We start from the raw sequence: 15,311 nt of genomic DNA, 5'->3' as shown, positions 1-15,311 counted from the left end.
CCTCCCTTGTGGGGGCCCTCTCTGAGGGCACTCCCGCCTTAGGTGATTGTTCACACCTCAGGTCACACCTCCCGACAAACGGACGGAGGGACCAATCGGCACTTTCGGAAGGTATCAGCTCGGGTAATCACCCCTCCCTGGGCCTGGCTGTTACCAGGGGGTACGTACGTGTCCTACCTGTCTACCCGGGGCGGGGAATTACGCGTTACCCCATCACCGGCTACGCATGGAAATGCGTGGGTCGGCCTTCAGACATGCACAGGGAGGAAAAAAGAGAAAGGGAAAGGAAAGAAGAGGGGTCTCAAACGCCGCAGCAGAGAAAAGGGCAAAGAGAAGAGGTAAGGAGAAGAGAAGGACAGAGGAAGGACGAAGACTTGCAAGTGTAGAAAGCAAGGAATTTGTAACAGTTTCGAGCGTCCGTCTCCGGACGTATGCGCAAACCATACTCCCAGAGGGGGAGAAAGGGAAGGAAAGAGCCAGAGGTGAGGGGGGGAGGGGGGAAGAGGGGGGGGGGGGGAGGATGCGGAAAGGGAAGGTATGCAGCCCAGAAAGGAAGGAGGGCCACATTAGCTCGGGGTCTCATGCTCGTTACGCACGTATCCACAAAAGAGTTGTGGATCCCCTGGGGGGTTCTGAAGACAGTGCACACAGTTATTAAAGCATAAAAATCTTAATGTCAACCTGCCACAAGATAACAGATTGCGTCAGATGTAACTACCTCAACTGCACAACATGTACAAGTTATCATATATACAGTCCTCATTACAGTTTCCATAGTGTAATGCTGAATAATTCATAAAAATTACATATCATTGGAAATTAGTTACAAATAAGTACAAATCCATGCTCAAAATCTCTAAATAGATGTGTCAGCTAGCTAGTGAACTTCTGGAAGTCGCTTGTAGAAGCTACTTTTCCAAGTTCTTTGCTGTGGAAAAAAAGGCTGAGCAAGTCAACTTCCCCCAGTTTAATCAACTTCTACAAATAACTTCTGCAAGTTAATGGAAACAGTTCCTTGCATCTTGCTGTAATTACTTGCCAGTTGCTGGAAGTTTTTATAAAATTTATAGAAATTTTGTGTGTTTATGATAGGTACGAAAATGCAGTATTGATAAGTGAGAAAAACGCGTGGACCAGTACAAGAAAGCAACTGTGAATTAAGAAAGTTGAACGCTTTCCTGTATTGTGGGACATGAAACACAAAGCTCATAAGAACCGTGTGATATATTGCTGGATGCACTAGAAAATATTGTGGCAGATTTTGAGGAGAAAAGAATATCACAAATTGTAGACTTAGTGGACAAGAAATTTAAATGTGTTTCTCATACACTTAAATTTGTACACTTCTGTACCCATTTCTTTGCCCAAACAATTATTCTATCTATCTTTTTGCTTACAATTATTCTTTAATAATAATAATGAGAAGAATAAGAATAAGATGGAGAAGAAAAAGAAGAAGAAATGGATAGACTGCTACTCTCCATGTTGCAGAGATGTTGCGTCATAGACAGGCACAATAAAAACACCACTAAACACTTTAGCTTTCAGCCAGAAGGCCTACACACACACACACACACACACACACACACACACACACACACAGGCGATCGCTGTCTGGTCGCCAGGGCCCGACTGCGAGGAACTGCACGTGATGGGAGAAGCAATCTGGATGGTGGATTAAGTAGGAGACTGCATCCTTCACCCACCTATTCCTTCCCTGTTTCCAGTCTACAGCCTTCTATTCCACAAGTGAACCCACACTCGTTTTACTTCTCACCTTTACTTACCCACCCACCCCCCCTCACTCCCCCCCCCCCTCTCTCTCTCTCTCTCTCTCTCTCTCTCTCTCTCTCTCTCTCTCTCTCTCTCTCTCTGACCCCCCCCCCCCTCCCCCAGTATGCTCCCACAAACATCACTTTACATCCCTCAGCAGTACCCCGCTATCCCTCCCCCTCCTCCTCCCTGCCCCAGCCTCCTTGTTATCACCACCACCCAGACTACTACTTTCTACCAACATGCACAGTTGCCTGCAGTCCGGCCACTGCAGCCGGAGACAGTGATCATGTGTGTGTGTGTGTGTGTGTGTGTGTGTGTGTGTGTGTGTGTGTGTGTTGGGGGGGGGGGGGGGCATGTGGGAAAGCTGACAGGTTTGGTAGTTTTTTCGTCGTGCTTGTCTGTGACTCAATATCTCTGCTACATGATGAGTAATAATCTATCCTTTTCATAATATTATCTCTATTTCACCATAGGTTTCACATTGTTTAATAATAATAATAATAATAACAACAACAACCACAACAACAGTGTCACCTGCTCTGATTTTTTAAGCATGACGTTGTGTAATATTCCACTTGCCCATCTCATGACTCTAATGGAAACACTGCACGTACTTGCAAAGAGTTTCCGAAATTAACTTGCTGAAATTACTTGTGGGACTTAAGTTTCAAAAGCCTCTGTTATAATGTAAAACATCATCAGCAAGTGCTTGCAGAAGTTACTTGCTTTTGAACATGTACCTTAAATACAAAGTATGCACATAATGATGACTGGAGATAAAAGCAAGTAAGACAGTGGATAAAAAATTATGAGATTGAATAAGAATTTTACTAGGCATGTTTAGTGCATGTAAACATTATTCATTGCTTCATCTCACAGACATACTGTATTCTCTTCCTTCCTTTCCTTTCCTCCTAGAACAACAAAATGCACACACGTTTGTGTGTAATCCAACTGCAGCTAAGATATGGAATGTAATACCGTCAGTCTTTTCTGCTATCACTCTGAACTTATAAATTGAAGTATATCCTCAGACCCTGCTGTACACCTGAGAAGTTGTGTTTCCAACAACACAGTAGTTCTTCTAAGGTAGTTCAACGGTAATATTAACCTATTTTGCTCCAGATGTTATATGTGTATGTTCTCAGGATTCTTAGCTGACTGACATTAGTCAGAAACTTTCCTTGTATGTCTCTCTTCCCATCAATGTCATCTGTGCATGACGAATTAATGTCTCTTCTCACGTCATTTATCAATATTCAGTTTATTATTTACTTATTAATATAGCTGCAAATGTACAGTGCCAATAATTACATCGATAAGCCAAAACATTATGACCAACTGTTGGGAACAAAATACTGCAGCGATTCTGCATGGCATGAATTCAAGAAGACATTGGTAGGTTTCTGGAGGTATGTGGCACCACAGATCATGCAATTCCCACAAATTGTGAGCCGGTGGTTTGTTTATACAGAGCTGGTGCCCAACAACAACCCAGATGTTTTCCATTTGACTCAGATCACATGAATTTGGTGGGAAATACATCAACATGAGTTCAGTATGATGGTTCTAAAATCACAATTCTGGCTTGGTAATATGACCAGTTCTCATGATGAAAAATGCCATTGACCTCAGGTAAGACATCAAGTGTGAGTGGCTGCCGGAGGTTCACAATAATTAAGTCCACTGCTGTAATGGTGCCTTTGATTCCTATCACAGATCCCATGGAAGCTCAGGTGAATGTCCACAACAGCATGATACTGCCCCGTTTGTCTGTGTGTCCAGACAAGACCATCGATCAGATGTAACAAGAAACACTATTCAGGCAACATGTTTTCATTGATCCAATCTCGATGGTCCTGTTTCCACTGCAGTGGTAATTGAGGACGACGTTGGCCTAACACTGGGACATGTAGGGGTTGTGTGTTACAGAGTCCCATGTTCAACAATATGTGCTCAATAGTGTTCTCTGAAACACTTGTGCCTGTACCAGCACTGTATTCCATCATCAGATCTGCAACAGACAATCACTTATCCTGCTCTACTGAGGGGTAAGCCTCCTACCTCCATGCTCAGTGATGAGGCATAAACAACCAACATCTTGTTGCCTATTTGCAGTTTCATTGTCTGTCAATTACTTTTCATTAATGCTCATGACAGAAGCATGCTAAAAGAGAACATACTGCATCACTTGTTCCCAGACACCAGGCTACAACAATCTGCCCTTAATTACATTCAATTATGTCAGTACATTTCTCCATATCCATATGACACCCATATCATTGCTAGAATGACTTCCCATTCATCTCTGTTATGCTTATAAACTTTCCTTGAAACATTATGTGCCCGCAACACTACCATGTGTCTTTCAATCTTGTGGTGGGCAGTGGTCACAATGTTCTAGTTGATCAGTGTAAGACAACAATAGGATACCTAATTCATCTGATTTATGCATTAAGTTACTTACTTCACTACTTACAAAGATCCTGCTATATTAGTCAAGGATCATAAATATATGCAAGTAACTGAACTGTGAAAACTGAGATTGCATAACAAACCTTTATTAGAAATGAAATGGTGATGAATATGGAGAAAATGAACATTCCTCCCAGGCCATACAGATGAAGTGTGCGCCGACCGGTGCGGTCCATGAGTGGTATAGAAACAAGTGTCATGCCCACCATAATGGCACCAATGCCAATTGTAGCGAATTTGGCACTTTCCTCAGTAAGTCCTGAGTTTTTAAACAAGTCTGTTGAGTAGTAGAACACCTGAAACAAGAAGGATAATACTAATGATTACACAACAAAACAATGTTACTTACATTGTCAGACAGCAAAAATGGAAATTAAAAAAAAAAAAAAAAAAAAAAAAAAAAAAAAAAAAAAAAAAAAAAAAAAAAAAAAAAAAAAAAAAAAAATGGAAATTAAAAAAAAATGGAAATTAAAAAAAAAAAGAATGGAAATTAAAACAAAAGAATGGAAATAAAAAAAATGGAAATAAAATTGGAATACAATTGCAGTCAACAACAAGTTGTTGATTCAATAGAAGTGCAAAAATACTGCAAATTAACTCTGTTATATAAAATAGTGTTAATTGGCATCATGGTCCAATCATGTCACATGTTGGTATTTTCTATTGGGGGAGTTGCCAGAAGAACATCTGTGAATGCACAATGAAAAACATCATCATTCTGTGGTGACGAGTGCACAGACAATCTGCTTTACTCTCTGATTTTTATAAGAATTCTTTGTATTGACTTATGTTTTTCAGTTAATTGGTGTTCAAGCTTTAGTAAATAAAATGTTATGGTTTGACTACTACATTGTATCTCTTCAGCAGATGGAGATAAGCTGTAGGTGACCAAAGTGGTGACCGCGTCTACTGAATTCAGTTTTAGAAGAACAAATGCAGCACCGTTCGGTATCGCCTACTGCAGAGTCGGCGCACAACACATACAGAACGATGCTTTGTTGAAACACATAGAATATTTACGATGCAAAATTGAAAACCAGTAAAATGCTGTTTTAAACTTTTCTATTGCACCAAGGAACAGCCGCTTGGCGATGACACTAACAAGATCAAGATACACTCACTGCAGATAATTCCTGATAAACTGGAATTATGGCTTGCAATGCTCGAATTGACTTCCCAGCACCACAGCACTGTAAATGAAGATACCAAATTTATGATCATTGTTAATGTGCTCAAAAGTAAAGCAGCAACTATTAGTGCAGATATAATACTCCACCCGCCCACTACGCAGAAGTATACACATTTTAAACAGTTGCTTTTTGAGCAATTACGTCGGCCAGTGGAATAACGTATCCAACAAGCACTACATGGTGAAAAGAAAGGAGACATGTCACCTTCAGAATTTTGGTGGCACCTGTGATGCTCAGTCAACGACAGCGAGTGGCCAGATATGACACTGCAACATGTACGGCGCGTACAGTTGCCAGAGGCACTAAAGAACAGCTGTGGCGCTTTATGACCCACGCAATATTTCATTGCTGCTCTCACTAGCCGACAAGGTCTATGCTTCATTACATGCAGGACATACGTCATCTGTGACGTTCAAATGCTACAGTACCTACAAACGTTCAGGAAGCTGCAGCGATACAACAATGCCAACAAATGGACGTTACTCGACAATTGGACGAACTATGAAATCACATTGACGACTTGCGGCGACAGTTATCGACGTTGCTGGGAGGCAAAGCAGCTGCATACAAGAAGAGCAAAGAAGATGCCAACATGTCTAAGGAACATATCTACTGGTACCACCATCGCTTTTGAAACAAGGCGACGCGATGCACATCACCTTGCACTCACCCAAATGGCCACAGCGGCTGGAGATAGGTGCCACCAGTTGCGAGTTCGAGCACCAGCACCAGCACCAGCACCCACCACTGCAAGGTGAGAGCATAGACGGGAAACTACTGGTGAGTAACCTTTCTTCTTTAGCTTCGCTGTCCCACCGATTTTTTGTCACAGGCGCTAAATCTGGCCGCCCTTATCTAATTGACTCAGGCTCGGACGTCAGTGCATCGCCTGTTAGAAGTTGCAATGTGAAGCTTCCTCCATCTCAATCAAAGCTCACAGCAGCAAATCACACTTCAATAATGACTTATGGAAAAAGCCAGAGACATGTAGACTTCGGTTTCCAAGATCGTTTACCATGGACTTTTGTGATTGCCGATATTTCAGACACAATATTGGGTGCAAATTTTTCTTTCGTTACGCAGCTCAAGTAGAGGTCAGTATGTGGAGCATCTGCCGGGGTAAACAAAGCATTAGAAGCATCCTAGGATGAGGTTCTCTGCCTACGTTTGATGACTGACAGGAAGTGACGCCACACATAGCAAAATGCAAATCCATGCCATGTGCACAGACAGTTAAGCACAACACGGTCCATCACATCAGGACTACACCCAGTCAACCAGTACCTGAGCGCATGCGCCAGTTAGCTCCTGATCGTTTCGCTGCAGCGAAGGCAGAATTCAAAGAACTCTTGCACTCAGGAGTCGTCTGTAGATCCAACAGGCTGCGGTCATCATCACTTCACTTCATCTAGTAAAGAAGAAAGATGGGACCTGGAGACCATGTGGAGACTACTGAGCACTCAATACCTGTACCATACCCTATCACTACATGATACCACATATTAAGGATTTTATGCACACGCTGGCAGGCACGACCATTTTTAGTGCCATTGATTACCAGAAAGTTTGTCACCAGATACCGGTAGCGCCTTCTGATATACCAAAGACAGCTGTCACAACACTATTTGGCTTATTCAAATACCTCCGTATGCCATTTGGTTTGTAAATGCGGCACACACTTGGAAATGGTTTGTCGACTAAGTACTAAGAGGTTTACCGTAATGCTTCGCATACCTCAGTGATATCCTTGTCTTTTCAGCATCCGAGAAATTGCACGAACTGCATCTAAAGACTGTTTACCAGTGCACTGATACATTTCGGTCAATGAATCAAAGTGTTTACTTCGGCGCAGTCAGGTGCCATTCTTGGGATACTCAATGACAGCAGCCGGCGTCAGCCCAATGCAAGATAAACTTGCCATTATCAAAGAGATGGCTCACCCCATTGATTATCATCAACTACGCCAGTTCCTTGGAGCAGTTGATTTCTATAGACATCATCTGCCTAATGTGGCAGCCATCCAGGCACCTTTGAGATCAGCACCAGCCAGCAAGGACGCAGTAGGCAAACGATCTTTGCAATGGACACCAGAGACTTTGATGGCATTCGGTAAGACCAAGGTATGTCTACATCAGGCAATCATGTTGACATGCCCAGTTGCTCAGATGCGACTGGCAGTAGTTGTGGATGCTACCCAGCAAGACATTGGCGCAGCTCTACACCACCAAGTCGAAGGCCACTGGCAGCCCTTGGGCTGCTGCTCTCATAAGCTTACATCATCACAAGAGAAACTGAGTGATTATGATAGGGAATTGCTGGCAATTTATGAAGCCGTCAGACATTTCTGGCCATGAGTGGAAGCCAGGCCATTCACCGTTTTCACACACCACAAGCTGATTACTTTCGCCTTCAGTAGGAACAAGGATGGTTGCTCACCACAACAATTCAGACAACTTGAATTCATCATCCAATTCACGACTGACCTGCAGCATATAAAAGGAGCTGAGAATGTCGAGGCGGATTTCCTGTCTTGGTTGGAATCTATCTCTCAGGCTATTGACTACAAGGAGCTAGCTGCTGCGCAAGAGACAGACCAACAACTTGCCAAATTCCACTGTGACAGTAATCTGGGTTATGTCTGCGGCAAATACAACCTACTGGTGAACGTTTGTGATGCGATGTATCACAGGGAAAACCGAGACTTTTGTACCTAAGAAATTGTGATGGAAATTATCTGACAGCATCCATGGGCTGGCTCATCTGGTAATAAATGAGTGTCAAACTGATGACTGACAGACATAATGAAGGACTGCCGTAGTTGGGCAAAAACATGCTTAGACTGTCAGAAGACCAAAGTTGGACGACACTGTGTGGGAGTTGCCAGCAGAACATCTGTGAATGCACAATGAAACACAGCATTATTTTGTGGTGACGAGTGCACGGACAATCTGATTTACTGTCTGATTTTTATAAGTATTCTTTGTATTGACTTGTGTTTTTCAGTTGATTGGTTTCCAAGCTTTAGTAAATAAAAATTTATTGCTTGACTACTACATTGCATCTCTTAGCAGACGGAGATAAGCTATAGTTTACCAAACTATTGATACTGACTGAAATGTAAATATACCCTGAAAGGTTAAATTGCTTTTGACAAAACAGGAATAATGTTCTTCTGAAATGCCAACGTTTCATAACTACACATGAACAATATAACAGCTACTGTATAACTAGAAGTGAACATCTTTGAAACAACTTTAATGACTCAATTCATAAATTACTGCCCTCAAGAATTACATGACACACATAATATCACATTGAGAGTAGTCTCGGGGATGTAGAGAAAGTGAAGGGTATACGTTTTATTTTACCAAAATGAAAGCAATAACTTATTTCTAAAAAAACTGTAATATTAAAAATGGAAAACACTTTCTAATGTTCAGCAGAATCTATTTATTCTATCATGAAACAGCTTTTGGCTTGCTGGCCATTTTCAAGTGACAACTGAATGTTACAGACACAAATAAACATGACTTGCTACTTACATTGATATTATTTGTACAGAAGATAAAAAAATGACAGTGGGTTTACATCTTGTTTTCACACATAGAAATAATTTCATTAACTAAAAAGGGAGGCTGGGGAAACAAAGTTTTCATGTAGAAAATACATTTAACAACCAATGAGAAATAAGATGAATTTACAGTTTTCTGTCAAAAGATTATCAGCAAAAACTCAATCTTTCTTCCTTAATCTCCAGCTTCTCTCACATTCATATTACCTAACAGCTCTACCTCAAATGACCAATATATACTTTTTCACACTGCTTGTATGTGATTTTATGCACACCCCTCTGTGCCAAGGGCTGCAATTTGTCTTTACTACTGAATAAAAAGTCTGATACATGTTGGCTCAAATGGCTCTGAGCACTATGGGACTTAACATCTGAGGTCATCAGTCCCCTAGAACTTAGAACTACTTAAACCTAACTAACCTAAGGACATCACACACCTCCATGCCCGAGGCAGGATTCGAACCTGCAACCATAGCGGTTGCGCGGTTCCGGACTGATACATGTTGTTTGCACTATAAAATACCCATTGCATGAAGCAATGCATGTGATGGTCTGAAGTTCTGTCTGAAGGGCTGATTTAGATAATGGAACAGATATGAAGTGATGCACCGTCAAATGGAAAGCTGCACGTTTGTATCTGTGTTGATGCTGGGTGCTTGCTGGGATTACTGTACCTGTAGCAATGTTTTCTTCTTTAAGTGCTAGTATCTACAAATTATAACCTCATTAAAACAAATCCAAAGGGACCGAAAAATCGAGAGTTCATGTTAAATAAATTCGTATTAGGTAAAAATCACAGTTTTTAATATGTATATTTTAATACATATACATGTACAGTAGTACAGGCATAATCCATTGCTGCATCAACCACTTTACATTAATGACACTATAAACTGACTGTAAAGGTATAAGTACTCAGAAATTATATTTCCTTGGAAAAAATTCAGGCACAGTTTGCCGACATTCACGGGAAGGAAAATATTCACAACCACCTGTAACTCTAGCATCCACAAACCAGCAGCGATGTCAGATGTTGAAACAAATCATTCTAAACAGTCCAATGCTGTAAACATATCCTGAAGGGCAGGTGGAATGATATCTGTCTTTTTCTCCTCTTCCTCCTCCTCCTCCTCCTCCTCCTCATCCTCCTTCTTGCACCTCAGTCACATCTTTTGGAACATCGGATTCCACAGAAGCAAATAAGGTAACACTGTCGTCTGCACTAATGAATTTCTCAGGTGAAGTGACATTGTCCAACTCATGGACATCTTCAGTATTGCTATGTCTCCAGGCTCTGTTAAAGCACTTCTGTATTTGATATGGCAACATGAAGTTGGCTGCTGTGATGGCTTTTACTATGTCAAGTGATTTCTGATTAGAGGTTGCAGTATTATTTTCATCAGCATTAATTGCAACTCTTACACACTGCTTGTGATACAATCTCTTCACGAAAGAAACGATACCTTGGTCCAATGGCTGAAGGTGGCTTGTCACGGTGGGTGGAAAAAATGGGACCTTTATGTTAGTCTGATTCAGATCCTGTATCTAAGGGGCAGTGCAACTGTCCAATGTAAGAGGAACATGTCTGTTCTGAGCAACCAACGACTATTGAAATGAAGAAGCCACTTGCAAAATGGTGTGCTGCTCATCCAACCTTTCTTATGGCGAGAGTAGATTCAAGGTAAAGCATATATATTTGTGTTACTAAAACAACTCAGTTTCTCAGACTTACCTATAACCCAGGGATGAAACTTCTCACTGCCATCTGCATTACATACAAGGGCAACTGTTACACATTGTTTGCTGCATGCTCCTCCGTGACACTTAACACCTTCTATCTCCAGGATGCGATGTAGATAAAGTTTGCAGAAAAGTCCAGTTTTATCTATACTGAACATATCACATGAGACATACTTTTCCCTCACTTGGTCGAATTCATGCAGCCAGCCGTTCGCACTTTCTCTATCAACTTTATTTCATTCACCACAAATTTGTACAAATGAAATTGAATGTGTCTTTTGGAACCAATACAATCAACCAGAAAACACCGAAGTCTTCAATGCCTGTATATTTGTTTCTGACTGAATCACAAGTCCATTTAAAGGTACGTTAGATGCCCACACATGATTGAAGCATTCTAACAGTAACATCCCAATGTCTTCGTACTTAGTGCTATGAAGTCATTGAAATTTGTCTGTGGAACCTGATCCAGCATCATTAATGATTTTTTCTCATGTCTTATTTATCAGAGATAAAGTTGATTTGTGAATTCCAAACTGCTCTGCAATTGCTGCTATCTTTGCACCAAAGCCCACTTCATCTGCATCTTAAACTTTACCAGTACAATTAGAGTAGTCTGTTTCCTCTCCGCCGTACTTTGCATGCAACCATTTGTAGGATTTTATTCAGTATTCTAACTCAATTTGGCTATGACTAAAGGAACACCTGGGATCAAATACATTTCTAAATGTTAATGCACACATTATTGAAGTTTTAAATGTACCATACATCTAATTATTGGGCTGATAATCGCAGCTGCCAACCAACAATTTGTTAGAAACAAGTCAATAACATGTAGTCAGCTTTTTAGTTACATTTCTTGCATTCATTTTGGAAAAAAAATTTGCACTTAAAAGCATCAGAAGTTTGTGTTACAATGTAATTTAATCACGCTGTGCACCGAAAGAGAGTTTGTAATTCACTTTAACCAAAAGTCATGTTAACCAATAAAACTTCCTATAAAAATTAACATATTTTTTTGGTTTTAACCACAAGTTTGTCTTAAGCGAGTTCACACTAATGAGGTTATACTGCATTAAGACCCAAGAAATATATAAAAGAGCTTCCCAGTTCCACTCTAAAGTGAATTTTCTTAGTTGCATGTTTAAATGTTGTTGTAATGTCTCTGATTGTGTAGTGGTACTAGTACACAAACACAGCACAGCATACTCATATATGAACCAGTATATAATTTCTCAGTTCAGTGGCTCTTTATGTACTAAAATTTGTTCATAACTGTTCATGAACATTTCAGATAGCATACAACTAAAACGTGAACCCACAGTTGGGCCATCAGACTAATAGAGTACTTGTTTGGAAGTATCAGTGGCATTCAAATGAAAACTGAACAAACCCACAATATACATTCCACACGACAGGTTGTCCCACTGTTGTTACATTTCGATACTTTCACTATTGTAGTAGAGTAACAGCAGAGTGTCATATAACAGGTACACACAGTTGTTATGTTATGACCCCGGTTGTTGGCAAACTGGTCTAGTGTGCTCATTCAGGTGCTGATACGGAGGCATGCAAAGAACAGCAGATGTGTCATTCCTTTTTCTGTTGGGTGAGGGAGCTAGAATGTGCAAAATTCTCCTTCACATGTCTGCTACGTATGGTGAAAACTGCATGAACTTGAATTGTGTCCATAAGTGGCAGAGGAGATTCCAGGAAGAGTGCACATCATTGTGAGACAATCTGTACCCACAACAGGTCCATTGGGCCATTATCCCTGACATGATGGAGTGGATAGATGGCCTTATCCTGGAAGACCAATGCATTACGGGAATGAAATTTGTGTTCAGGTTGGCGTTTGTCATGGCTCCATGCAAGTCGTCATCCAAGATCACTTGCATTACCATAAAGTTCGCATGGTGTAATATCACTTGAGGGACTAAATGTGGACACAACTGGGTAAAGTCTGAACCATCTACTGTGCCACATGGGATAAAATGTGGTGCCAACATTTCAAGCCTGTAGGCAAATGGCAAATCCAACAGTGGAAACATCCCAAATCTCCCCTGCCGAAGAAATCCAACGTCCGGTAAGATCACGATGACCACCTCCTTCAACTGTAGGGGCACTCTGCTCATCAAGTTCCTCGAGCATGGAGCCACAATCAGTGCACAGTACTACGAAGGCACTGTGTGCACATAAAAACAAAACGCCCAGGAATGCTCTCTAAGGGAATCATCCTGTTGCTCGATACCGGCCACCCCCACACTATCAATTGGACAAAGGCTACACCTCAGCTCTTTGGTTGGGAAACATTGCACTATCCTCTGTACAGCCCGGATCTGTCACTGTGGGATTTTCACATCTTTGGCAGTCTGGAAAAAGACGTGTGGGTGTTAGTTTCAGTCAGACAAGGAAGTGCAGTTGTGGATCCATCAGCAACTGACTGCATTCTATGAAACAGGAACTGATCATTTTATCTTCCAGTGGGATAAATGTCTTAAAGCATGTGGTGATTACTTTTGAATCGAACAATTCCATAACGCCATTGTGGCAGGTGTTCAGTTTTCATTTGACTGCCCCTCATAGTTCTGTTTTACACTTATTTCAGTAGCATCGATTATGTCATATTTTGCAGTATTTACTTTGGATTTGTGCAAAAGTTCTGTTAATATATTCATACATTCATCAGTGTGAACATTTGTAAATAACCTAGCAACATCAAACAATACTAGTTTAGAACCACTGGAATTTGCATACCTTTAATTTTATCAACAACAACCACAGAAATTTTTATATTAAATTTAGGTTCAATTTTTTTCTTTTTGATGCAGTCTACCTCTTCTGCTAGTAGGTAACAAGGATCAGAAAGGATGATACTACTGGGTGTACGGGAATGCCACTTTTATATTATAATTTTGCAGAAAGTTTGGAAGAGTTTTTCTTTTTTAATATTTTTGCCACAATCTGCCAAGCACTGATGTAAAATTCAGTTACTATTATAAAGTGTGCTAACAAAAGTACAATTAACCATTGTCTTAACAGAAGCTAAAAGCCACACAACATATCTGGTTCAATAGGGAATGTTTACACAGGAACGTTACTCCGCAATACGTCAGCGTTTAATCAAAGTGAAATACTTCAGTGTCAATGAAGGCTAACAAGACTGGGGAGACAATGTAGATAAGAGAAGAAAAGCAAAACTGGTACAGAATCAGTGATCATGTAAGTTCACATTTAAAGCTATGCTTATTATGACTGTCACATATACATGTGAGTTTTGATCACAATGTGCACGATGATGCAAATGCAACTATCCAAAAAATGTACCTGGAAAAAAAAACTTTTGCAGTTAACAAAAGATAAATTGTTTACAAAACCTGTACACGATCAACAGTTTGCCGATCTAATCACAAACAAGTCAAATATATGAATTATTATGGATGGGCTAAAAGTGATAAGTAAAGGTGTTATACATGCTCCAACTTGCACAATCTCTTAAAAAAACAGCTAGATGTGCTGAAAGTAGATCTTAAGTATGCATTAGATGATGAAGTTTCTACAAAAAGGTCTGACTGCTGCTTTCAATGCATAAATAAAACCAACATAATATGTTATATTGATATCATTATATCAACATAATATGTTAGTTAATATGAGTCCTATGGTTTCTAGATTATATGGCTTATCTAAATTACATAACGATGAAGTTCCAATAGCTCAGTAGTGTCATCCTTTCCTGCCTCTTGTTACCTACTAGTGAAAGATAGACTATATCATTGAAAATAAAATTGAAAAAATCTATGGCTCTTCTAATCACTAGCTTATTTACAAATGCTCCTATTGATGAATGTATAAACATATTAACAGATTTTTTGTACAAATCCAAAATAAAGAATTGCATGACATACCTGATGATACTAAATGTGTGTAAAACAGAATTACTCCCAGTTTCAAAACAATTAGTAGTCAGTCTGATGAACTAGCTAACTAGCTAGAGGTTTTCCCTCAAGTCCTAGGCTACCCGAAATTTTCATGGACAATCATAAACACATTTTCTTACAGAATGAGCCACTGAATTTCAAAATTTTGTATTGGTTCAGATATGTGGTTAATGTGCCATGTTCTACACTGTACCACTAAACAGCAAATACTTTTGGATCACAGGAGACAACTCATCAAAAAGTAGAAGCACTGAGTCATCAATGCTAAAGGGATTACTCTGAAAGCTAGCAAGTTTCCTTTCTTTTTTTAGTGCGTGCTGACAATTCAAGGTTTCTGCTTTTCAGTGAGTGGTTTAAAAAATCCAAAAGCATTTACATTCTACGATAACTTTCCTATAACACAGGTACCATCACACAATTAGATACATTACTACAATATTTAAACAAGTAAAATTAAAAAATTCAGTTTGCAATGGAGCTGGGAGGCTATTCTATAAATTTCATGGATCTTAATGTAGATATTAGCATAAGAAGGCACTCACTTAGCATTTACAGAAAAAAAACCACAACTGCAAATATGGTAATCCCTGCAAGCAGCCAGCATCCACACAATTACAA

The 15,311-nt window shown here is 40.1% G+C and overlaps 1 protein-coding gene across 7 annotated transcripts in view; it reads right to left on the bottom strand.

The window, feature by feature from the left end:
• The window catches only part of LOC124794748 (glucose transporter type 1), a 502,711-nt gene that overhangs the window by 143,400 nt on the left and 344,000 nt on the right, over positions 1 to 15,311 (bottom strand). For all 7 annotated transcript variants that reach the window (XR_007016606.1, XM_047258356.1, XM_047258358.1 and 4 more), the window contains one exon: positions 4,335 to 4,547. Coding sequence is in view for 6 of the 7 variants with exons in the window: in XM_047258356.1 (XP_047114312.1) it covers positions 4,335 to 4,547 (213 nt within the window). In the remaining variant the exon portion in view is untranslated. The remainder of the gene's footprint in view (positions 1 to 4,334; positions 4,548 to 15,311) is intronic.

The sequence above is a fragment of the Schistocerca piceifrons genome, chromosome 4, assembly GCF_021461385.2.
Source record: "Schistocerca piceifrons isolate TAMUIC-IGC-003096 chromosome 4, iqSchPice1.1, whole genome shotgun sequence".
NCBI lineage: Eukaryota > Metazoa > Arthropoda > Insecta > Orthoptera > Acrididae > Schistocerca > Schistocerca piceifrons.
This window is presented reverse-complemented; position numbering and strand designations above follow the sequence as displayed.